Raw genomic sequence first — 25,371 nt, 5'->3', positions numbered from 1 at the left:
TGGCTTTCTTTTTTCTCTTACATACATGTGCTGTTAAATTATTTTTATTTAAATTACTATACAAAACATTAATGTGCACAAAGAAATTAATAGAACAAATTAGACCAATTTTCAGCACATGTTTAAAACTGAGCTATTATTGTTTCCTCTGTGTGCTGTGAAACTTGGCTGTTCTTCAAAGTGCTTGTAGATACAATTTGACAGTGCATTTTCCTTTTTTACCTAACAACAGTTCTCCTATGTTTTTATTATCGGACAGAGAAATACCCCTTTTCCCTCCTTAAATAGTGACAAACTTTTAAGTACCTTCTTTTGTGTAGCTTCTCCACCCTTCCTATCAGATAGTAGTTAGAGCTTTAAGAAGGACTTGTATCTTATCTGTTTATTTTGCTTTGCAATGCAAAATTTTGACATGGCCTTTTATTACTGACCTTTAAAACCATTGCGTACCTAATTATAGGTAATCTCTCTATTAATATTAGAGAGTTGCATTTATACAGTCATTATTGATCTTCTATAAATAACAAAGAGGTAATCATAAAGTTCTTTTTTAACCATGTACCTGCTCATTATTCATTCGCAGTAGATAATGATTATACTTTGATGACATTTACATATTCAAATGTTTTTCTTAAATGCTTTTAAACTGTTATGGAGAAGTCAAACAAGAGAACTGTAAGGGAAAAGAAGTAGCCTTTTTGTGTTAAATAATTTCAGTTTCAATTTCCAGTTTGCATTCAGGTTCTACATCTCTTTACTTTCCATTATTCAATGGCACTGTGTTGCCAATTGTGTTTATTGATCCAGAAACATTACAGATTTTTTTAATATGCAGGAACATTTTTAGGTTAGAAGCTACATGAAACACAAGGATAATAATTTTATATGAAAGTATGGGTGGAAACCTGTTCTATTCCGATGTCTGTTTCTTAACCATTTCTAGTCATGGGTGGAATAGCTTTGTGGAATAGCATTTCACAGGAATGGCATAACTTTTTTGCAGCAGTCTGAGAAATGATGTTTGTCTGTGAGAATCCCCTATATATTTTCATACATATTTTTTGAGGATGAGGTCCAATAAATTAAAAAAAAATTTTTTAAAAAAAGTAAAATGTTAATTTTGTTAACATTTGTTAACATTGTTAATTTTGTTAGTTTATATAAAAATGAAGCCAAAATTTCACAAATAATGTTAGTTGTTAAAGTACTAATGTGGATGGTTGTTGAAGAAAGCTAACCAGTTTGAGGAAGTATAATTTAAAAGCCTCTTCAGATACAATGTTTTTCTATGACAACAATGAGCATCACCCAGAGTTGCATTCTAGTTTTCTTTAAAGTGCCACTGGCACTAGTCAATAATGCAATGGAAGCTCTGCAAACTCATTCTGATGTTTCTCTAACTGATGTGTTCTATAATTTGGTTTGTGAGCTAGGAGATTCTTAACTTTCATATTGTTAGCTCTGAGAGGAGCGAAACATGGTTTTCCAATATGACTGGCAAAAACTATAGCAATACTTTCAGGGGAAAGGAAATTTCTAAGTTTCCACAGCACATTTCATATCTTACATTAAAAATATTGTGATTACATTTTTTGAATATTTGCAATGTAAATGAAGTATTGATGTGCAAATACTTTTAAATTTGTTTGCATTCTGTTGGTCTATTAGTAAGTTCAGGTTTATATTTTGACTTAGATTATCTTTGTTGTTTCTAGACTTAGATATATTTTTTTATAATATCTGAACCATCTTTAAAATGCTATATCATTTCACAAAGTGTTTTCAAAATATTGAGTTAGGATACATTTCTGAATCAAAAATATAAAGTTATGTGCTAGTTCCAAGTATATTTGGAGATCTAATGAGCTGTACATTATCTCACAAATTATATATGTTTATAAGCCACTATATAGATCTGTGATGACCCGTAGTCTCTCAAAATAACCCCAAACCCAAAACATACATTAAAGTCCGGTAAGGCCTTCAACTTAACTTCACTGTTTTATTAGGCACAGTTTAAAGTCACAAAAGTAAATAATGAGGCAAACAGAAAACCAAAACAAACCGCATTGATGAGAGTTCTGAAGCAAGCCGAGATAACTAATCATAAACTCCAGGAAAATAACTGAGAAAAGTCCATGGGAAGAACGCCAGCAAAGATAAACCTCTTTCAAGGTAAACACTAATTGACTCCAGCAATTCTAACTATGTAGTTGAAAACTTATATACATAGCTCCCACCTGCAAGCCACGAGGAGGATCATGGTAATCTCCTCTTGAGTAGACCTCGCTTTCCCCTGATCCTCTCCTCCCTGCATAACCTAGGATGGATAGGGGATGGGCCTGGATCCTCCTCTGACTGCTCAACCGGCCTTTCCCCAGCCTCCTCCACCACCTCTGGAGCACACTCCCACTGCCTGTTGGCTGTTCCTCCTCTTCCTCAGAGTCAGACTCCACCAGGGGCATGACACTATCCCCCCCACAGGGCCCCCTCCCCTGGGACCAGACGTTGAGGAAACCGAGCGTGAAAGTCCTGGACCAAACGAGGAGCATGAACATCAGTGGCATCGACCCAGGTGAAGTCCTCTGGTCCATAACCTTTCCATGCCACCAAATACTGAAATCGGCCCCACAACTGGCGTGAATCTCGCACGCTATCCACTTCATACTTCAGCTCTCCCAGAGGGGCTACTGGGGCCGGCTGTGATAGACCCGGTCTATGCGGACTGTCAGGCGAGGCAGGGACTAACGGAACGATGAACAGAATGGATACGCATGGTCCATGGCAGGGAGAGACGATAAGCCACAGGATTGATCACCGCCTCGACTGGAAAAGGTCCCAAGTAATGGTGATCGAGCTTTTTCGATGGTCGCGTCGTTGGTAAATATCGAGTAGAGAGCCAAACACGATCGCCGACCACTAAAGGTGGAACATCGTGACAATGTTGGTCTGCAAACCATTTATAGTCTTCCTTGGCTCTCTCTAGTTGATCGCGGACCATGTGGTGCACGGCTTTTAACTCCTGCAAAAACGTATCCACTGACGGAACTGAGGAATCAGATGGGGCTAAAGGGAAAAGTCGTGGATGAAACCCATAGTTAGCAAAGAAAGGGGACACACGGGTGGATGCATGTTGAGCATTGTTACAAGCAAATTCTGCCAGCTGCAGCACTTCCACCCAATTGTCTTGTTGAGTATTGCTGAAACAGCAGAGGTATTGCTCCAAAATAGCATTCACTCTCTCTGTCCCCCCATCAGTTTCAGGGTGATGAGCAGATGACAGACATGTCTAAACCTGCAGTTTCGCGAGTAGGGTCTGCCAGAAGCGTGCCGTAAATTGTACCCCACCCCCCCCGATCCGATACCATGCGGTCTGGTAACCCATGCAACCGGAAAACATGGGACATAAACAATTGAGCCGTTATCTTGGCCGATGGAAGACCTGCACATGGGCCATTTTAGTCAACATATCCACCACCACCAAAATGGTTGTGGCACTATTCGATGGTGGTAACTCAACGATGAAATCCAATGAAACTGCCCCCCATGGTCATTCTGGCATGGGCAAGGGCTGCAAGAGACCAGGGGGCGCACCAGGAGTATACTTGGCTTGGCGACAGAACCCACAGGACGCCACATATCCTGACACATCATGTTTAAGTCTCGGCCACCAAAATGTCCTAGAGATGAGATGCAGTGTTTTGAACACCCCAAAGTGTCCTGCCGCCAGACTATCATGACATTGACGTAGGATAAGGCCACAAAGAGGACCTCCAGGCACATAAATGAGATCACGGAACTGCAACAGGTCCCCAAGATATGCCCAAGGAGTCTCTTGTCTCCCATTTTCATCCAATTCTCGACGTCGAGCTGCCACAAATGGGTCCTGCCGCTGCACCTCCTGAATCCTCACTCGAAGGTCCACAGGTTCCTCGGCCGCAAACCGCTCCAACAGAATCACCGTCTGGGGCAAGATTTTATCCTCCCTTCAGGTATACTCAGGCTTCCGAGATGGGGCGTCGGCTCGTTGATTCTCTCCACTCGGAACATAGGTCACCCGGAAATCGAATCAACCAAAGAATAAGGACTATCTCACCTGACGCTCATTCAATGTCCGAGCTGTACATAGGTGTTCCAAATTGCGATGATCCGTCCGAACCTCGATTTGGTGACGAGCCCCCTCCAGGTGGTGCCACCATGTCTCAAAAGCGACCTTAACCGCCAATAGCTCCTTATCCCAAATTGTATAGTTGCGCTCTGGAGCTGACAACTTCCAGGAATAATAAGCGCACGGGAACAAGGTGCCTGCGGGAGCATAGGCCTGGAGGAGCACCGCACCAACAGCCACATCGGAAGCATCTGTTTCCACCACAAATGGCTGGCCTGGATCAGGGTGTTTGAGGATAGGCTCAGAAGCAAAGGCGACTTTCAACGCTTTGAAAGCTGCCTGCTTCTCAGCACCCCAATGGAACTTCTTCCCCTTCTTGAGCAAATTAGAAAGGGGAGCAGTCAATGCAGCAAAGCGGGGAATAAATGTGTGGTAGTAGTTCACAAACCCCAACAGTTGTTGCACATCCTTAACTCACTGTGGGCGGTTCCCACTCATGCAACTTTTGTATTTTTTCCGGATCCATTTCCACCCCAGCAGGTGAAATACGATGTCCCAAGAAGTCAATCGTGGTTTGTACAAACTGACACTTCTCATGTTTAGCAAACAGGTGGTTATCACGCAAATGTTGCAATATCAGCCACACATGCTGCCAATGTTCCTGCAGGGAGTAAATCAAAATGTCATCTAAATAAATGACCACGAATTGATCCAACAAATCATGGAAAACATCATGCATGAAATGCATGAACACAGGTGGGGCATTGGTTAATCCAAAAGGCATCACAGTATACTCAAAATGCCCGTACCTCGTCCGGAAAGCTGTTTTCCACTTGTCCCCTGCACGAATGCGAACCAGATTGTAGACCCCACGCAAGCCCAACTTCATAAAGATCTTAGCTTGATGAAGCCGCTCAATCAGTTCAGGGATGAGGGGAAGTGGGTACCGATTCCTCACTGTGATTGCATTCAACTTGCAGTAATCACAACACAAACGTAGCTCCCCCGGTTTCTTTTTCACAAAAAGCACTGGTGCAGCCAATGGGGAGTTAGAAGGTCGGATAAACCCTTTCCGGAGGTTCTTGTCAATAAAATCCCACAACGCGGCCAACTCCAGTTCCGACAGGGAATATATCTGACCCACCAGCAATTTTGCATCGGGCAACAAGTCAATTGGACAGTCATATGCCCGATGCGGAGGCAACTGATCTGCCTCCTTCTCCCCAAACGCATCAGCAAAGTCCACCAACTCCGCAGGTAGATCCAGGTCCACGGGTGTAACCACACTCCCTGCACAGGAGAGCAAGCAATGGTTGGCACACTTCCTATCAAGGAACTGCACAGCTCCAGATGACCAGACAATCTGTGGATCGTGGGCCTGTAACCACTCCAAACCCAGCACCACCGGAAAATGAGGCACTGCTGCAATGTAAAACACGGTTTCCTCCACATGCTGTCCAATACGCATGCAAAGGGGTTTGGTTGCAACAACTACAGGTCCCGAACAAAGGGGCCGACCATCTATCGTCTCCACCATTACTGGTGGGGATACCTGTTGCTGAGGAATGAACCACTGCTTGACAAAATGAGCATCCATGAAATTGGCTGTGGCCCCTGAGTCGTCCAAAGCTGGAATCTCCACCACTCCCACACCAGGCATGAACACACTTGCTGGCAGCACAAGATGCTTCACCAATAGAGACTGTGGTGGAGATGTTAAAGGTGGCAAGGATGGCAAGGGTGGTGAAGATGGCGGGCCTATGGACTTTACACCCCAACCTGCAGACCCCTGTAGGCTGAGCGATGCTCGTTTCCCGCCACCACAGGTATCGCTGCTGTGGATGTCTTAACAGGACACTTGGCCGCAAAATGGCCTCAATTACCACAATAGAGGCATAAACCATCAACACGACGTCTATTCTTTTCTACTTGAGTCAGGCGAGGGTAGCCAGCCCCCAACTGCATGGGTTCCTCCAAAGGCACTTCCACCAAGGGTGCCATCTTGCTGGAAACAGATACGGTCTCTGTCCGTCATCGCACCCGTCGCTGCTGAAGTCTAGCATCGATACGAAGACACAAATGCATGAGCTCCTGAAGGGTGTGAGGGCATTCAGTGCGCACCAACTCATCCAGGAGCTCCGACGACAAACCCTCCTGGAACTGGTCTAATAGCGCTACCTCATTCCACTGTACATCCTGAGCAACCACCCAAAAACTAGCAATATAATCCATGAGTGAGCCATGCCCCTGCTTCAACTCTCTCAAACGTTTGTTTGCTGTTTGGCTTCGAACAGGGTCCTCAAACCTGAAACTGACGGCAAAACTCGGCGTAATTGTCCAACACCTGGCTGGGCTGGGTCAGCAGAGGTGTCGCCCAATGTGCTGCAGAGCCTGACAACAAACTAACCAAAAACCCCACTTTATCCTGGTCAGTGGGAAGGTCCTCAGGCCAAAGGCTCATGTAAAGCTGGCACTGCCCCAAAATGCTGGAAATTGGGCCAGCGAACCATCAAATTTATCTGGCACTGCCACTGGGCATTTTCGGCGTGGCCGGGCAGTTTGCATTTGTGCCACCTGTGCAGTCAAAAGAGCCACTTGCTGGGTTAACTGGGCAATCTGCTCTGAGCTGATCCATAGTCACCCCACAAAAAGCAAAAATAAGTTGAAGGGGTGGCTAGAGTCAAAATGTGATGACCCGTAGTCTCTCAAAATAACCCAAAACCCAAAACATATGTTAAAGTCCGGTAAGGCCTTCAACTTAACTTCACTGTTTTATTAGGCACAGTTTAAAGTCACAAAAGTAAATAATGAGGCAAACAGAAAACCAAAACAAACCGCATTGATGAGAGTTCTGAAGCACACCGAGATAACTAATCATAAACTCCAGGAAAATAACTGAGAAAAGTCCATGGGAAGAACGCCAGCAAAGATAAATCTCTTTCAAGGTAAACACTAATTGACTCCAGCAATTCTAACTACGTAGTTGAAAACTTATATACATAGCTCCCACCTGCAAGCCACGAGGAGGATCATGGTAATCTCCTCTTGAGTAGACCTTGCTTTTCCCTGATCCTCTCCTCTCTACGTGACCTAGGATGGATAGGGGATGGGCCTGGATCCTCTTCTGCCTGCTTAGCCGGCCTCTGCCCTTCCCCGGCCTCCTCTACCACCTCTGGAGCCACACTCCCACTCCCTGTTGGCTGTTCCTCCTCTTCCTCAGAGTCAGACTCCACCAGGGGCATGACAGATCAGGGGTATCAAACCCAATCAAATCACGGGCTGTATCATGACATATCGGGCCATATTGTAATGTATTGGGATGTTTTTTGCCTTTGCGCAGCCGGGATAGACATGGCCTGTGCAGGCTGTATTCGGCCTGCAAGGCACCAGTTTGACAAGCCTAATTAGATATTTTAAATAGGTTAAAATCCTGAGAATTTTTTAAAGTTTGTTTTTCATATAAATTGTATTCATATGAAGCACAACTCTACTTTTGTTTTAAAGTACATTTCTTTTTATGAAAACTTCTTAAATGATTCCAGTTCTTCAATTACTATTAAATACTGTGTATTACAATGTCACAGCACTATATTTCTAGGGATTAACTACTTGCTAATATTATTAATGGAGGCCAAATTGCACTTAGAGAAAACATTGTAAGTCTTATAAACTTCATATACAGGCACTTGAACAATTCTGTTCTCTTCAGAGTAATAAAATTGCTACTTTCTTAGCTTCTTCTGCAGTGACTCACAAAAATAACCTGAACATTTTCAGGGCATATGAAGACTTTCAGGACAAAAGGCTGAATTGATCTCAATAAACCTTTTGTGGAGAAAGATTCGTTTTTAGTTCACCCCAATTTTTATTGGTTATATCTTCTGTCATCTACCACACCAATTAAAAATTAGTTTAACTGGTAACTATGAGAACTATAAACATTTGTATAACATTTTAATTATAGTGTTATATGCAAAACCTGAAGGTCTCTAGTTCATTGTCATATTTTCGGTTTGTGTTTTTCTTTAGCCCTATGACAGCATGAAGCAATTTGCTTGTAAAACCTACAAATAAATCAGATAAATTACTGATTTGGAGAGGAAAAATTAAATTTTAGAAGTAATTAAGTGTGTGTGTGTCCCAGTCCGTCCGTCCGTCCATCCATTGGATTGGGTGTTGCAGCTTTAGTATATGCAGGAAGGTTCTGAAAACTGAGGATAGTTGAAATATTGAACTGTAGCTTGTAGCATTCAGCACACCTTCTATAAAATATTAATTAACCTTTCGATAAAATGATGAGTCTGAATCTGAGATGCTCCCATTCATAGCCACATTGTTTATGAAACTGTTAGATGGCCCTTTGGGGATTGTTTATATCTTTCTCTGTTAGTGTATCTCCTTACAAAATGCTTTTGAGACTTCAGTGCTACTTGGAACTAATGTGGGATACAAATCAACATTTCTATGAACTCTGTGTAATTAGTGAGTTTGGACTCATTTTTAACAGGAGCAAGAGTTTGTTCAGAAACAACAACAAGAACTGGATGCATCATTAAAAAAAATAATTCAGCAGCAGAAAGTAGAGCTGGCAACTATTGAACGAGATTGTCTTAACAACAAGCAGCAGCTCATGAGAGGTATTTGTTCTTTTTTCTCATAGTTGAACTGAGCCTTTATGAGTTCACAGTTGGATTAGCAGTTCCATCCATTTGTATTGCTGAAAAGTGAACCCCATGGAGTGATATTCTAAATTACTGTCCATTTGATACAAGTGGGAAACCAGGAGAGACTGTAACTAAACTTTAAATAAAGTTCATTCCAATGAAAGTCTTCATTCCAAAACAGAAAAATATAATATACAATATCCTCTTTCAAGGCCATTTCTTATATGCCAAATCTATAGGTGTGTCAGTTCAAGTCTTTGTCAGAAAATATGTTAGAAATAATTCCTTCTTAACTTAATACTAATACAGTACTTTAGTTGGGATTTTCTTTAATTAAATCACTGAATGAAATAGAAAAATTGCAGAAGACCTGTTTTGGAGTGCCTTTTCCCAGCAGTCTCAGAATCCATTTTTTCCATTCTAGCCAGGGAAGCTGCAATATGGGAACTTGAAGAGCGACATTTGCAGGAAAAACATCAGCTGCTGAAACAGCAGCTGAAGGATCAGTACTTCATGCAGAGACACCAGCTGCTTAAACGGCATGAAAAAGTTAGTGTAATTTTAATTTTTTGATTTTTTTTTAACCTAATGTTCAGGGAAGTGCCTTTACTATTTTGCTGGCATTCCTTTCAATAATATTTATCTGTTTTTAAGGAAACGGAGCAAATGCAGAGATACAACCAACGACTGATTGAAGAGTTGAAAAACAAACATACTCAGGAAAAAGCTCGATTGCCCAAAATCCAGCGTAGTGAAGCCAAAACAAGAATGGCCATGTTTAAGAAAAGCCTCAGAATTAACTCTTCAAGCACTCCAGATCAAGATCGTGAAAAGATCAAGCAGGTAAGGAGCAATAATATTAATTTAAATTTAAACTATCTTTGGGAGTGAGAGTAGAAGTTCTGTGAAACTGATAAGCTTTTCCAGAGTTCAAAAGTATTACATTTAATTTAATAGCAATGTCTGTGAAACTCTTGACTCTTTTGACAAGTTTGAATGAATTTGGAACAGTTAACTATTGAAGATTTGGAATGTTATAGGTTTGATAGTTTATGAAAATTGCAAGATACTATAACATGTACCCAAATTATCAGAAATTGTTTTGTAAATAGCATGTAACAGGTGCATGTTATTATTATACTGTATTATGTACCATGTGTATGTGGTTAAATATAAAAGTAGTGTTATTTTAATTTAAATTCTATTTTTGTACAAGTTTGCTGTTCAAGAAGAAAAGAGGCAAAAAAATGAAAGATTGGCTCAACTTCAGAAACATGAAAATCAAATGCGAGATCTTCAATTGCAGTGTGAAGCTAACATTAGAGAATTGCACCAGCTACAGGTCAATAAAATAAAATGTTTATTGATTCACAATACAGAAGTATACTATCATATATTGTGCATGGAATGATATTTAAATATTATACATCCATAGTGTCATTTATGTTATTTGTTTACATGGAACTCTCCTATTTGAAAAGGGCTTTTGCAATACTCATCTAACAGTTAAATTGGGAATAAATGTGTTTTCTTAAGCAATAATTCTGTGCCACTTTTTTCCCAAAGAAATGTGAAAATAGTCAGTAAAACATAGTATTAAGCAGTATCTAAAACCTCAATCTGAATGTCACCTCTCATGAACTGATATTACTACAATAGTGTTTTGGATTATTTCTAATAGAATGCAAAACTCGGGTAACTCTACTTTTTATTATATTTCGATTTAAAATAGTGACAACTGATTTTCCAATGCCTTAATTCTCATCTATGGTCTGAATGGCAGTAACATCCAGATTATGTCTGATTTTAAAAATTAAGTCAGCATATACTTGTAACCAAATGGTTATACCATCTGGTTTGATTTACTAAATGATTTCCCATTTTCAGAATGAGAAATGCCATCTACTGGTCGAACATGAGACTCAAAAATTAAAAGAGTTGGATGAAGAACATAGCCAAGAGCTTAAAGAATGGAGAGAGAAACTAAGACCAAGGAAGAAGGTAAAACTTCAAATTGGGAAATACAGAAATCTAAACAGAATGTTGTATCTTGAAGAGAAGTATTTAGAATAGAATAACAGAGTTGGAAGGGACCTTGGGTGTCTTCTAGTCCAAACCCCTGCTAGGCAGGAAACCCTATACCATTTCAAATAAATAATCTGTTTAATAGATTATATAATGATCCAGTGTGTTTTGATATTTTGATTCTGATTCTTACTGGAAAAAGTGTACATTTTTATAGTTACATACTAGTGCAAATGTTGAAATAGTACATCATCAGACAGACAGACAGCTACAGTGACAAAGCAAATTAAAAATATTTTCTACTGAATATTAACAGTGAACAGTATGACCAAATTAGAATAATTAGGTACATTTATGTAAAAATTCTGCATTTCTTACATAAAACTTATCTTTGTTACACAAATGTAAAGTGTCACACATGATGGAAAGCCCATACAAATCCCTTGTTAGCAACCCATTTTTTAAGTAGAGAGGTTGCCAGAGGTGTCTTTTATATAATGTCAGAACTTAAGTCCTTTAACAAATTCAGTTGCTCATCAATATTTGATGGTTTTGGTTTGTATGTCGTTATCAGCAGTTCAGACTCCTTTCTTTAGGAATGGTTTGTATAAGTTGTTATTACTGATCATATTTTTTTACCTTTTTATTTTAGTGGTAATTGAACTACAGATTCAGATTAGAATCTTGAGAAAAATATGGAAAGACTTTGGAAGGGAACTGGGGAGGGTAAACTAGCTTTGCAGATTATGTCCAAATAAGTATTTAGATAATGAGGTATTTTAGAGAATATTATGATATTTTGTGTAAATAATAAAACATACATACTTGTGTGTCAAGAAAATCACTAGTGCTTTTTTCCTCACTTAACTCCTTGATTTAATAAACTGTTGCGTTATTTCAAGATAGTTTTATACAATGCCTCTATAAATCTAGAAAAATCCTAAAGTTATTTTTTTCTCTATGTTTAATCACTAGACATTAGAAGAGGAATTTGCCCGGAAACTTCAAGAACAAGAAGTTTTCTTTAAAATGTCTGGAGAATCTGAATGCCTTAATCCTTCAACTCAAAGCCGGATTTCTAAATTCTACCCAATTCCTAGCCTGCATTCCACAGGATCATAACAGTTGAACCTCTGTGAGGTGGCTTTCAGTGTGCTTTTGGCATTGACAATTTACCATATTCTGTTTCTGTATGTATACACATACACAACACATACTCTGTCAAACTTCATCCGCTTTCAGCAGAGACAATCAAGAATGTCCGAATATTCCTTCTTTGCTATTGCTTTCTTTTGTTTAATTAAAATTAGAAGCACAGAAAGTGATCTCAAAACAGAATATGGTATAATGTGTTTCAGAAATATATGCCTGTTTGAAAACTGATCTAAAAACTATATATTCAATATATTTGCACTGGGAAGAAAGCCTAACCATTTAATGATCATCTGCAGTGTCCCAAGAATTAAATACAGATAATTCTTAGACAAAGTCAGTACTGCTAATCCAACCAAATCTTGTTTATGAGGCACCAGCTCTCCAGCCTCATTTTATTCAGTGCCTGAAACAATTAAACATACTACTCTTTTATAAAAGGTTTGTGATTATCACATAGTAAGCTGTTGATAGTGTTTGCTGTTACAGTGACAGTGTTTGTCAAATCCTTAAGGTGAGCATTCCTGGTCAACTGTAAAATGTACAGTTTGTAGTCTCACCCCTCTTCTTTTCAATTTTCTATTTGGCTAGTAATATTCTACAAAATGCATTGAAATTGTAGGATTTATATCTTTTTAAAAGAGGGGAAAAATTAATTTTTACTCCTTCCTTCCCTCAAAGCTCTAAATGACCACATGTAGAATAGGGTTAGATGTTCAGAGCAGCATTATCAGATTTTAATACTGCAAAGTCTTTGACTGCCCTAGTCCTTACAAATTAATGTTTTGATTTCCAGATATGAGTGATCTTTTTGTAAAATTTCAGTTTGTACATTGAGCGAAGGATTTAAGTTAAATACCAAGACAGTTCAATCTGCTACTGCATTTGCTAAGAAGTAAGTAGATGGTTTATTTCTAAAATTCATAGCGCCACTGTAATTTATTTTCTGTTGGGGATGGGAAATATTTCTATCAGCGGGAGATTTATCTGCATTCAGTAAGGCAAGCTTTTCAGAACTGAACCATGTCAAAAACTATTGCTTTTGATATGCCAAAATTAAGTTTGAACATAAATGTCCTCTATAGTCTAATCCTTTAATGGGTAATTTTGGATTGTCATCCAAACATTTTCATATTTTGCTATCATTCATTAAAGACAAAATTGGTTACCTTTTATACAAAGGAAAGATTTTAAAAAATACAAACTGCCTTTATGAAATGTGATCAATACTTTGGCTACTGAATTCAGATGTTGAGTTTGATTTTATTCAGTTGTTCAATTGCTTCAATATAATAAGTATAGGTTGAAGGTGCATATTTTCAGTTAAATTCTGTTCATCAGAAATAATAGCTAGCCTTAATATCTGATATCTTATTTTATAAATATGTAATGTGCACCAGTTTGTAAATTCCTTTATATGTTATTAGAGTGTTATGTTTTCTGTATTGCATCCTAATTTTTTTTTCAGAACTGCATAGATGAAAAAACATCCATCAACTTTTGCTATTTTTAAAACTTCATCTTGTGAAACAACTAGTACTGACTGTAACATTAAATTTTCTCTGTTTAATCAACATATAAGTCTGCTTAAAAATCTAAAATCCATTGACTCCTTCGAGGAATGTTGTATTTCTGTATTCATTTTCCTTATTTGGGTTTATTTTTTTCAATCATTTCAGTCATACATCCGCTTTCTGGAGATAAAACAAACAAGCAACCTGAGTTTGTTCAGAATCAAATAATTGGACAGCATGATTAAAGCAGAATTCTGAAATGTACAAATGGAGGCATTTTTTGCTAATCTGAATGGTTTTCCTTTTGGTGTGTGGTGTTTTGTGGAAGTTTCTTAAATACCATCTATATGTTGAACTAGATAATCCACATTTGGATTATATTAATACTGCTGGTATTTTCCCACATTAACGGTTATCTGTGGTGGAACTTTCTTAGGAGATTTATTTCAATATAGTTACCATTTCATGATATAAATTGGGTTTGAGGTCCATTGACCCCTATTATAGTCTTCAGTTAGTATTTCAGATCCTCATTGCCACATGTTTCTTTGACATCATGACAAGAAACATGGATTGGATATCAACTTGGATCCATAGTTTCCTATTCTAATTTGAAAAGTTTTCTGTTTTTCAGTCACAGTGCTGTTATTCTATTGGAACATAATATCAAATTGGCTAAATGATCTAATCAGTGGAAGATGGCTCTTAAGAACAACTCACTAATACCTCAAGAAATATGATAGTTGTTTGACATAATAAAAAGCCTAAAAATTGTTGCCTATGATTCAGCTCTTTCATCTCAACTTCCCTATATATCCCCATTCAGTCATTACTCTGCCCTAAGTTTTGTGAACTCCTTGTGGTAAGGCTAATGCATGATATATAAAAGCCTGTAAAATTAACACAATTTTAGAAATTGAATTAAAGGGCATCAAAGATACTTTTAATAATAAAGAACTCTTTCAGAAAGAAACATCAAGTGCCATATGTCATTATGAATATATTTACATAAAGAAATACTTAGCAAGATATATTCTAATGTGTTCTCATTTTGTTGTATGCTGCCTCGTTGGTTTAAGACAAGTGGTTACATCAGTTGGAGGTAATAACTTGATATTCTGTCTATCAGTAATCATAATTATGTCAGTATATCCCCTTATTCATCAGATAACATGAGATGTTATGGCTGGTACTCTTATATAATAGCTGAAGAATAAATATGCAGAACTCCATTGAAAAGTATAGGTTTGATACAGTAGAAAAATGTCATATTCTTCATGGGCCTGTAGCTTTGGCATATCAATCTTTGAGCAAAAAAGCCTGGTGAGTTTCTAACACAAAATAGACAAACGATGTGGGTATGTTACTACAAGTGTACTTTTAATTACATCATTAGTTTCATAAATTGATAAAGCATTGATGCTTCCCGTTGAGATTAGTATTGTCAAAGCAACATTTTAAAAAATCATTTTTTTAAAACTAATTTCTGTTTTATTGTGCCAAAAGAATAAAATTGAGTTAGCCAGATACTGAAGCTTAACATCATACAGAATAAGCCACCTTTCAATTCAAATCTTGATTTTATTTATATTGTAACTAGTGGAATATATTCATGAATATATTTATTTATATTGTAACTAGTGGAATATATTCATGAATATAGTTCATGAACAGGGGTAATTTGGTGTATTCATGAAGGCATCGGGTTAGAAACTGGGAGTTCTAGTCCTGTTTTAGACACAAATCCAGCCAGGTGACCTTGGGCCAGTCACTCTCAGACCTAAGAAGGAGACTGTGCCAAATATCTTTTGAAAAACCTGATAAGAAAACTGCAGGGATTAATACAGGAAGTTGACAGGATTCAACACTGACTCAAAGACACACACATACATTAGTATTCAGTGTTGAATACAGGTTTGAATTCAATAGGGTGATGATCAGCTGTGATAAATATAAAAATCTGTGTCTGCATAGAAAAGAATCAGATACGAGACACTTGAAATATTGGCTTGGGAGCAGGTCTTGGGAGAAGAATCAAGAAGTAGTAATGGACCTGTCACCTGCAATTGAATATGAGTAAGCAGTATAACAAAGTGCTAAAATGCTTATCCTATCTTGGACTGAATATACAGAAGGATTTCATCCAGGTCATAGAGACTAATTGTTCCATTGTATATTGTACTAGTCAGTTCATATTTAGAATATTATCCCATTTCTGGGCATCTTACTCTAGGAGAGATGAGAGCAGCTGGAACAAATTGCTACTAGGGTACTAGGAATTGTCTGATTGGGTCAATTAGGAAGAATTTCTCATCAATAAAATCCACTAATAGTAGAACAATCTGCCAAGAACAGCAAGAAATTATGCTGACTTGGAGTTGGCTAGCCACGTATTAGGGGAATTAATCAGATTCTGGCATTGTGTAAAGGGGTGGTGTGGATGTCATAGTGAAATCCCTCCCTGTTCATAGTTTCTGTGTCTCAATGATGAGTTGTCAGTTTTGCCTAAGAATGATAGAATACCTCTCAGCTCAATCATAGGTATAGGGAGAAAAACCTCGTATGTGCCACTATGCATTCCCAGGGAACAAGTTGGAGTAGAAGTACCATACTTAATAAACTATACAGTTATTAAGTTCTTGCTGTGTTTTTGCTTGTTACATATTCTAAGGATGCTGTCCAATCATGAGACCTCAGAGGCAACTAGCTTTTTCTTTTTGATGTTTGAACAATCATCAGATACTCTGTTCTTTTGATCATTTCTTTCCAGTTAGCCCTTTCTAAAGATAGTGATAAGGAAAATCATAAAGAAGCCTCACTATGAGGTTTTGATGCTCAGAGATGTATCAAAAAAAAGTATAACCAGCACTTGAGTTGGTCTAAGAATACATTTTCTATTGCTGCCCTCTAAAGCTGCTAGATGATCCTCAGAAGACATTGCTACTCCATACCCAGATGATAATGATTTAAAAAATAGTATTTTTAATGATTTACACATGTAAAAGATAAATATGAAATTATATAGTGATTTTTTATTTAAAAAAAGTAATAAAGTGCAAGTAGAAAAAAGATTAAAGATGTAAATCTTGATCTTTATAACAGCTAAACATTATCTATCTTCCCTCTTTAAAATTATAAAATGGTTCTTTCCACCCATATTCAACCCTTTTTGATCAGCAAATCCATAAATCATCAATTCGGATAATAATGATTTCCAATATTGTGACAGTGAATATCTCAGCTTCAAACTCTTTACTGAAAAATGTTTGTTCCTGATCAATTAGTACTAATTAATTGTTTACTCAGGTAGATATAGCTGGTTAATTGTGGAATACATTAATTAAATGTCAATTAGATCAGTTAAAATGTAAATTAAAGTCAATCCAATTTTGTTCCCTTTTGTGATTGTACCCTACTGGATTTTGAGAGAAAACACACTACAGAATCTTAAAGCAACTTTATTTTTTTAAAAAAATCTTTCATTTACAAATGACAATTGAATTAAATGGACAGCGCTACTATGGCAAAATGCTCAATGGATTCTCGTTTCAAAATCAAACAACTAACTCCCGCACCTGGATTTTAGTTATTCATATTATGCTGAACAAAAACCAGTACTTCAATTAAAAAAGAAGTTGGAATTCATTTCCCATGATAAGTTCAGAAAAATATTTAATACACTTAAAAGATTTGTGCTTAAGTGTAGGCTAGTTTCAGAAATGGGCAGACTGCTAATCCAAATGTTAACTGCAAATATGGTTTGCCGGTTGTCAAGGCAAACTGCTAAATATGGCCTCCACTCCTTTTTAAAAGGAGAAATGCCTGGTTTGAGGCCAAAAAAAAAAAAAAAAGGTAAATCACAGTTCTTGATTTCATCTTGTGTGTTTTGTTGGATAAATAAATTCATCTTTGCCCAATCTAGTGCCTTCCAAATATACTAAATTTTCATTCATGCAGCTTCAAGAATTGGAGATTGGTCATCGTATGTAGAGAACTGGAGATTAGTCACTTGACCACTTGCAATCTGTAAACTGGCAATCTAGCATTGGTGTTAATCATCTACGTCTATATCCTTTCATTACCAACCACAAAATGATTATTAAGAGTTGGCAATGACATAAGCAATAGAACATCAGGGTTAGTTCATGTAGCAAATAAGAGAAAATGGAGGATGAACTATAACTATTCATAGTATCAAAATGTCAGCTATCATTTCAGGATTTAAAGTATAAAAGATTACAGTGTGAGTCAAATAACTTGGAGAGATATGTGTGTGTGTGTGTGTGCACATGCTTCTAGATAGATTGAGATGATAGAGAAAGAGAGACAAGCAGACAGTATGTCATCATTTGCTTACAGGCTTAGGAAAGCTTGATTTCATTTCTATAATACTGCAATACATTAGATTTTCATTTTGCAAACATTTATCAAGACATGCACAGAATTGCATAGTACTGTACCATTTATTGTACGTGCATAATTATGTCTGATTTAACTGTTGATACCAATTTTTGCAAATACTGCTACAATGCATTTGATGGGATCAGAGAATTTAGACATTACAAAATAACATTGTCAAGTTGACAGATATGAAGCCATATGAAAATAAATTTTATTGATATGTTTATTTCCTTTACCTATTTTGTGCATATAATTCTATGATGAAATTAATTGGGGTTGTATATGCTTATTGAAAAAGCTTGAAAGGTGTTCATTAAGTAAGATTACTCCATTTTGAAGAACATGTACTAAACTCAATATGAAATAGTACTACCGTAGTTACTATTACAAGAGCCAGTTTGATGTTGTGGTTAAAGGTACCAGACTAGAAATCGAGAAACTAGATTACTCATTCTCAGCCATAGGGAGAAGGCAATAGAATGTTGCCAAGAATACTGCTAGGACATATCCATGTAGTTTCCAGGAGTCCTGACTGACTTGAAAGCACCAAAACAAAAACAAGTCAATAGTTAGCTTACAAACTTTCCTCCTAACCATATCAGAACAACACACTAATTTTAGTAAAAACCAAAGGCTAGAATATAAACAAGATCTAATGGGAAAGCTTGATATTAAAAGGGCATTTCATGTTATAAAAAACCATAGCAAACTTTTTTGTATCAGTTCTAACAAAAATGCTTAAATATCATTAATTCCAAGATTCTTCACAGTGCAATTAACAGGGTTTGAAAGAATGGATAAATATATAAAGTATAATTTATGTTGTATATATCATGCTGGAAATATTTTGATTTTAGCCCCTGTCTTAAATGCAGCACTGTTAGATACATCTCCTGCTAGATAAAGTACACAACTTTAATAATTTCATTCATTTTCAAAATGAAAATTATTTTTAAAAAAATGTTTCAAAAATTGTATGAAAATGTTCTAGTATTTATCTGAAGGAATTCAGATGTTTCTGGATAATAAGATGAATTGGGCAGGCTCTGCAGATATTAAATCCTCATATTTCAATGAAAGATCTTCTAATTAACAGAATTATAACAAGTGATTAATTACAAACCTATGAAAGCCATCCAGAATCTAGACATAAGAAAACATGTTAGCAAAATTATTCCCCAAATACCAAGTCTTTGTCGTAGATTGATGTTTCTTTAGTGAAAGTCAATAGCCATTGGTGTTGCATCTCTTTTGGCATTAAAAAAAACCCAACAATTTTGGGGATAAACTGTGTCCTAATTTGTGTTCTTAGTTTAGGCTTTTGTACTTTGTCTTCTCCTTCGACCACTATACACTGATTCACCTGATGGAGACAGAAGGAGAAAAAGAATTAATTTATAAAAATCCAAAATGGAGTTATTGTCAGGGGTGGGATACAAATATTTTTACTAGTAGTTCTGTGGGCATGGCTGTGACTGGGTGGGCATGACTTTTTATTTTTTTGTGCAGCACCACCACCCCTGCTCCATTATTTTTTTGGCCTCCTAGGCCTCGGAAGCCTCCAAGGGGGATGTTTTTGCTCCCAGGAGGCTTCCCTGAGGCCTAGGAAGGCAAAAAACAGAGCGCGGGGGGGCAGCTCAGCAACCCCTTGTGCGCCCCTTTGTGCCTCCTGGGCCTCAGGGAAGCCTCCTGAGTGAAGCAATAAAACAGCAAGGGGGATCCCGGCACAACTGATCGTTGGAACAGGTGATCGTTGGAAGAGGGAAAGCTGGTTTTTTACTACCGGTTTGGCCAAACAGGAGCACTTTTTACGACCGGTTCACTCAAACCAGGCCGAACCAGTAGAATACCACCACTGGTTATTGTCCTGCCATGTAGAAGTGGCTCTGCTATTAACCACAATGGTGAAAAGAGAAAACATATGATATCATGTCAAATACCCCACCCATGTAAATTTCCATCCTAACAGACCCAAGAATGTAAATCATGAGGTTTGGGTTGTGATGTCATATGTTTTGTCATCACATTTGCCACCCCCTCCTTACAAATGCTTATGCTAATCTGGTTTTCCCTACTATTTGAATTTAATATATGCAAGGGATTTATAGTATCATAGTTATTGCCTATATTGTAGATCTCTGAAAGTTATGAAAGGAATTTCTCACACAAAGTTAATAGTTCAGTGATTATAAATCACAGTTATGATTAAAACTTTTTGATCATGGATTTACATTATGCTTCTCTATTTACAGATTATACCTTTTTCACCTTTTGGCCCTCTTGGTCCTTGGGGGCCTGGTGGGCCCATTGATCCAGTATCACCTAAAAGAATAACAGAGAGAAAAAATCAAATACATAATCAATCCAGGGACCTAAACTGGGACATTTGACACAAGTTTAAAAATACCTTTGTTAAACCATTTAACAAATTCAAAGGTGAACCGATCATAGGTCTTCCAATTCCTTGTTCCAAGACAACTCCCAGCCATTTTCTTACAAAGGTATTAGGAAAACTGGGAAATGTTTCACATGTTTCCCTTTATGCCTCCAAACTTTTCAGCAGTTTTCAATTATGCAAATGATAAATTACTTTCTGCGTGAGATTGTCAGCATTTCATTATTAATAATACTTGCCTAACTATGAACAGCCAGAATGAACCAATTTTTAGTGTTAGTAAGCGACATTTAAACAAAATTAAATACAGGAGAAAATGCTTTCATATTTGTATGGAACAGGGGTGTTAAACTGGTGGCCCACGGGCCAGATGCATGCGTGCAGGCCACGACCACCCAGCTCTGCAAAAGCAAAAGACATCACAATATGTCACGTGACATCACATGACACAATCGAGTTTGATACTTGTGGTGTAGAAGTTGCTTTATTTTTGATGTATGTGGTTTCGTTTCATTTTTATATTTTTAGTATAAGAAAGAGAACATAAGTGAAGACCTTCATGGTCACACTGGTAGTATCTGCAAAGTCAACTGAGTTTAATATGCATGCTAAACTGAAATAAATGTTACAATTTTCTCCAGGGGGTTAGGGTTAGGGTCAAAAGTCAATGTGTGCCAACAGAATTGAGGTCCAAAAGGCCTTCTAAAGAACAAACACAAAGTACTGACACTCTCAGGGAAACTCTTTGGTTTACAGAAGAAAAAAACACCCTTATTTTTTTAATCCATAGGCTTCCCTCATCAATCCTAATGACAGCAGAGCATGCTGAGCAGAATATGAAGCACATATGGAAAACAAAAACCAGCAAAAGTTGAAGGATCATATAGAGTGAAACATCTAGAAAAACATATGATTAAGTGGGTTTAAATCCTGAATAGGAACATTCCAGTTACAAAGCATTTTGTTCTAGATCTCCATTTACAGTTAAAAGCAAAATATAGTCTTTCAGAAAAATTCCTTTCAATATGGTAAAAAAAGAAAAGATTACATGTTAAACTAGATGAGTCATTTATCCAACTCTTTTGGATTGCTTCCAGACAGTAAGTCCTAGCGGTATCGATTAAAAAAACAGATTGTTAGTCTAACCTGATTTTCCAACCTGTCAGTTTATTGGAATGGTGCAGCATCATTGCACATGAAAGTCAACCTTGTTTCTTAAAGATTGCTATTGAGGCATCTAAATTACCTTTAGGTCCTGGGTATCCCATCGGTCCTTGTGGTCCAGGTGGGCCTGGAATGGTTCCATAAGCTGTAGGGAAAAAAATAATCAAAACCAGCATTTCTATATATACTGCTTATAAATGTAAAATAAGTGCTATTTATGCAAGTATTTCAGAAACAAATGAACTACTTTTATTAGAGTTAAGTGCCATTAGCCCTTTCAGGCAAGGATCTTTGATATACCGAATCAAAATAAGCTATTCAAGTTTTCTTTGATACTGTTTCATATATTGTTTTTAAAAGGGCACAGAGATCAAATTTATAACAAACTTTTACTTCTACCACCACAGTTATGCTACTCTACGTTTATGGATATTGATATAGATAAAAAGAAAAGAAACAGAAATAGGAAATGGTATATAAAGTAAGATCATTAGTTACCTTTGAAGAAATCCATGAGGTCTGCTGTGATGTTGCCATAGGATGCAAACACTTTGCTAATACCAGGGGGCCCAGGAGGTCCAGGAGGGCCTTGTGTATGATAAGTGAAAATGTCTTGAAGAAGGCCTCGGCCTGGAAAATAAATTTGTTTTTTCAATTATTATTATTATTCATTAATTTGTATGCTGCCCATTCATGTACGTCCAGGTTGCTGATAAAAATATATATACCATAGGATTTTAAACCACAGTAAGGCAGAATGGGGAAAAAAAACTTTAAAATGCTAAAACAGCTTGAGGATAGAAACAAATGTTAAGATTTTTCCTAACTGGGGCCAGCCTCAGCTCTAATGGTAATCATAGTGGCAATTTATTTGACAACATAGACCTTTTCTGTTGATAAATTTGTGGTGGGACATACAAAAGATGTCCCATTGAAGACCTAACATTCAGGATGGGCTATACAGATGTAGATAATTCTGCAGAAGATTTGGGCCCAAGATACACAAGGCTTGTACACTAAAGTGAATTGGACCAGGGAAGAAAAATGGCAATGAATGAGGCTGTTTTAACAGAGGGATCCTTGAAATACCACTTAACCGACTGTGCTTATTCACACCCAAATTTGTAACACATCCAGTCTTGTAAAGAAAGATAAAATTAATGAAAACTATCATTGCTTCTCTAAAGAATTGCATTCATCTCTTGGTCATAATTTTAAGTGCTATTATAAGAGGCTGCACTAAAGTCTCACAAAAAACACACATAGGTGAGTTAAAATTTACCAAAATATTCAATGTGAGGTTGAATCATTGCTCCACATGCATGAACGATAAGAGCCGCAATGGGGCATTGGTTAGAGTGCAGCACTGCAGGCTACTTCTCCTGACTGCCGGCTGACTGCAATTTGGCAGATCGAATCTCATCAGGCTCAAAGTTGACTCAGACTTCCATCCTTCCAAGGTGGGTAAAATGAGAACCCAGATTGTTGGGGGAAATATGTTGACTCTGTAAACCGCTTAGAGAGGGCTTAAAAACACTGTGAAGCGGTATATAAGAGCTATTGCTATGACTGATTGATTGATACACACACACACACACACACACACACAAAATGTAAAGTCTTAATGCAAGGCTTGGGTTGCCAAAATTGAGTTTCCAAAACAATTGTAAGAAGTACATAGATTACATAAATTGTTGCTGTTATAAACCTAGAACCAATAATTTAGAATTCTGGTCCTTTGACAGTATCATTAAAAGTGAAACAATCTATTCCAATTTTTGAAATTCTGTAATGCTTTTTGTTTTTGTTTTGTTTTCTGAAAACTTGATAATTAACTCAAGCACTATCTTAGAACTAGGCTAAGGATCCACATGCATAACTGCAATTCTTTCACAAATTACTTAGTTTTGGAAATGATAATAGACATGAAAAATTCTGCAACATTCTCCCACAAAGTCCACAATTTAGATCCTACACAATAAATTTTGTCCTACCCTACTACTACATTAAGATTTAAAATCTATGCCTGTTTAATTGTAAGAAACAGTATTTTCTTCCACTGTTGGAGTTGGTCAATGTTAGGCCTTGGTTTTAATTTATTGAGGCACTTATTGCTATATTCTCAATATTTTAGCCTTTTGTAGGCTCTATTGAAAAACAATTTATTGTGTGCTGACTCTTGAAAAAAACTTGTTTTTCTAATCTAATCACCCAAATCTGCCCTCCTTTGCAGAATTATCTTTAAACCGAGTTTAAGCAAATAATTAGGACAGGGTTCCCAAACCCCCAGGCCACAGCCCACTACTGGCCCATGCCTATTTGGAACAGGGCCATTCAAGCGGCACCCTGTGTGCATATGCATGTGCACTGGTCTGCCACTTGTGCAAGTGGAGCTGTGTATGCGCACCAACCCACTGCCCATATGGCCCGGTTCCCCTCTCCCTCCCCCAGCCAGGCCGCCAAGCCGTATAGGTTGGGGACCACTGACTTAGGGAATTAAGTATGGGCAAGTACAGTACTGAAAACAATCTTAGGCATGGTTGTGAGCATATACATCTATGGCACTGCTTTATACCTTCATTGCATTGGTTTTACTGCCATTCAGAAATGGAATATGTGCTGAGCATTTTCCAAAAATGCTTTCTGTGAAATCAGAGATGGATAACATTTGAAGGGGATGAGTAGCCACAATTAAGCATCCCAATGAAGAAAGCCATTTGGTGTTTCTGTGACATCATTTGCAAGGAGTATGGCCAAATATTTCCAGTCCTATTTTAGGTGTGTCAGGCCTCCCAGATGTAAACTAGTCCTGTTCCCATCTTTAAAAATCATCTCTGAAAGGCCAAAATCATGTTGCTAAAATCCAGCTGTTCAACACCAACCATTTATATAGTATAAACTCTGAGTGCTGGGGAATTGCTAAAGGAGTGCTGAGGGGTGGGCGCTCCATGGCTACTGATCCTGAATTAAATATTCAGGGTGGCATGGATTTTTTTAAGGCCAATATTTAGTGCAGCAATAAGAGGCCTATGAGCCGCATGTGATTTGCAGCCCCAGTTCATACCTTCAGGTGCGAGTATTTTTAGCAGACCCCTCCTAAAAAACAGTGGACAAAATGGTTAACTAATCTGCAAGGTTCAACACACACACACACACACACACACAACCCATTTAATCTTCCAAACTTTACAAAAGGACAACCAAAAATGAAAATTTTGGGATCACTATGCTATTTCTGAGTCCACAGCCAAAAACATTGCCTATCAATAATTCAATGAGCTTTAGTTATTAATCTATTTCCCCAAGATTGGCACAGATGAAATATGAATATACAGTGTACTTACTCTGTATGTTTTCAGAGACTCTGGATGCCAATTCATTGTAATCCAGTGACCCATCATAGGATCTCATATAAGATCCTTTTGCACCTATTAAACTCATATGTGATCCTTCTCTTCCAATTGTTCCAACATAGGATTCCTCTTCACGTAATCCATCATTGCTTCTGAATAAATTGCTGCTTGATCTTCCTGCGGCTAATGATGCATCATACGATAAGCCAGAACTTGTAGACCTGCCATATGTTCCTTCTGAATTTACAGAACTTCTATAATTTTCAGCCCTAAAGCTGCCATCTTCTCTTGGTCCAGGTGGTCCTGGAGGTCCAGGTGGTCCTCTGATGAAGCTACGTACATCATCACCTACAGATCATATGGTGCATATTAATAGGGCTACTTCAATTAACATAGATTCTGATGGTCTCTATGGTATTGCAGAATTGAAAAGAGAAGCTGGACATATAACAACAATAATAAAAATCTACAGCAGTAGCAAGAGATTAGAAGTGAAATAATCTACTGTATGCAATAGATTGCTTATTCTGTAGTGATGGAAAATTGTATTGAGATATTCTGAATTGTCCACAAAACATTTGGAAAATCCTAGATA

The 25,371-nt window shown here is 37.5% G+C and overlaps 2 protein-coding genes across 15 annotated transcripts in view; one reads left to right on the top strand and one right to left on the bottom strand.

The window, feature by feature from the left end:
- Positions 1-14,494, top strand: part of SLK (STE20 like kinase) — a 43,167-nt gene extending 28,673 nt beyond the window's left edge. For all 6 annotated transcript variants that reach the window (XM_087964604.1, XM_026694539.2, XM_026693338.2 and 3 more), the window contains 6 exons: positions 8,616-8,745; positions 9,197-9,321; positions 9,427-9,615; positions 9,989-10,114; positions 10,660-10,773; positions 11,773-14,494. In XM_087964604.1, the coding sequence (XP_087820730.1) occupies positions 8,616-8,745; positions 9,197-9,321; positions 9,427-9,615; positions 9,989-10,114; positions 10,660-10,773; positions 11,773-11,919 (831 nt within the window). In that variant the 3' untranslated portion in view covers positions 11,920-14,494. The remainder of the gene's footprint in view (positions 1-8,615; positions 8,746-9,196; positions 9,322-9,426; positions 9,616-9,988; positions 10,115-10,659; positions 10,774-11,772) is intronic.
- A 2,411-nt stretch (positions 14,495-16,905) lies between these two features.
- Positions 16,906-25,371, bottom strand: part of COL17A1 (collagen type XVII alpha 1 chain) — a 76,476-nt gene continuing 68,010 nt past the window's right edge. For all 9 annotated transcript variants that reach the window (XM_087964597.1, XM_087964599.1, XM_026690366.2 and 6 more), the window contains 5 exons: positions 24,768-25,124; positions 21,922-22,053; positions 21,506-21,568; positions 20,124-20,186; positions 16,906-19,227 (listed from right to left, as the gene is read on the bottom strand). In XM_087964597.1, coding sequence (XP_087820723.1) covers positions 19,178-19,227; positions 20,124-20,186; positions 21,506-21,568; positions 21,922-22,053; positions 24,768-25,124 — 665 coding nt within the window. In that variant the 3' untranslated portion in view covers positions 16,906-19,177. The remainder of the gene's footprint in view (positions 19,228-20,123; positions 20,187-21,505; positions 21,569-21,921; positions 22,054-24,767; positions 25,125-25,371) is intronic.

The sequence above is a fragment of the Notechis scutatus genome, chromosome 4 (genome assembly GCF_049901735.1).
Source record: "Notechis scutatus isolate UNSWTSFEM ecotype Mainland chromosome 4, rNotScu1.2, whole genome shotgun sequence".
Taxonomy (NCBI): Eukaryota; Metazoa; Chordata; class Lepidosauria; order Squamata; family Elapidae; genus Notechis; species Notechis scutatus.
The sequence above is the reverse complement of the archived record's forward strand: the minus strand, read 5'-3'. Positions and strand labels throughout refer to the sequence as shown.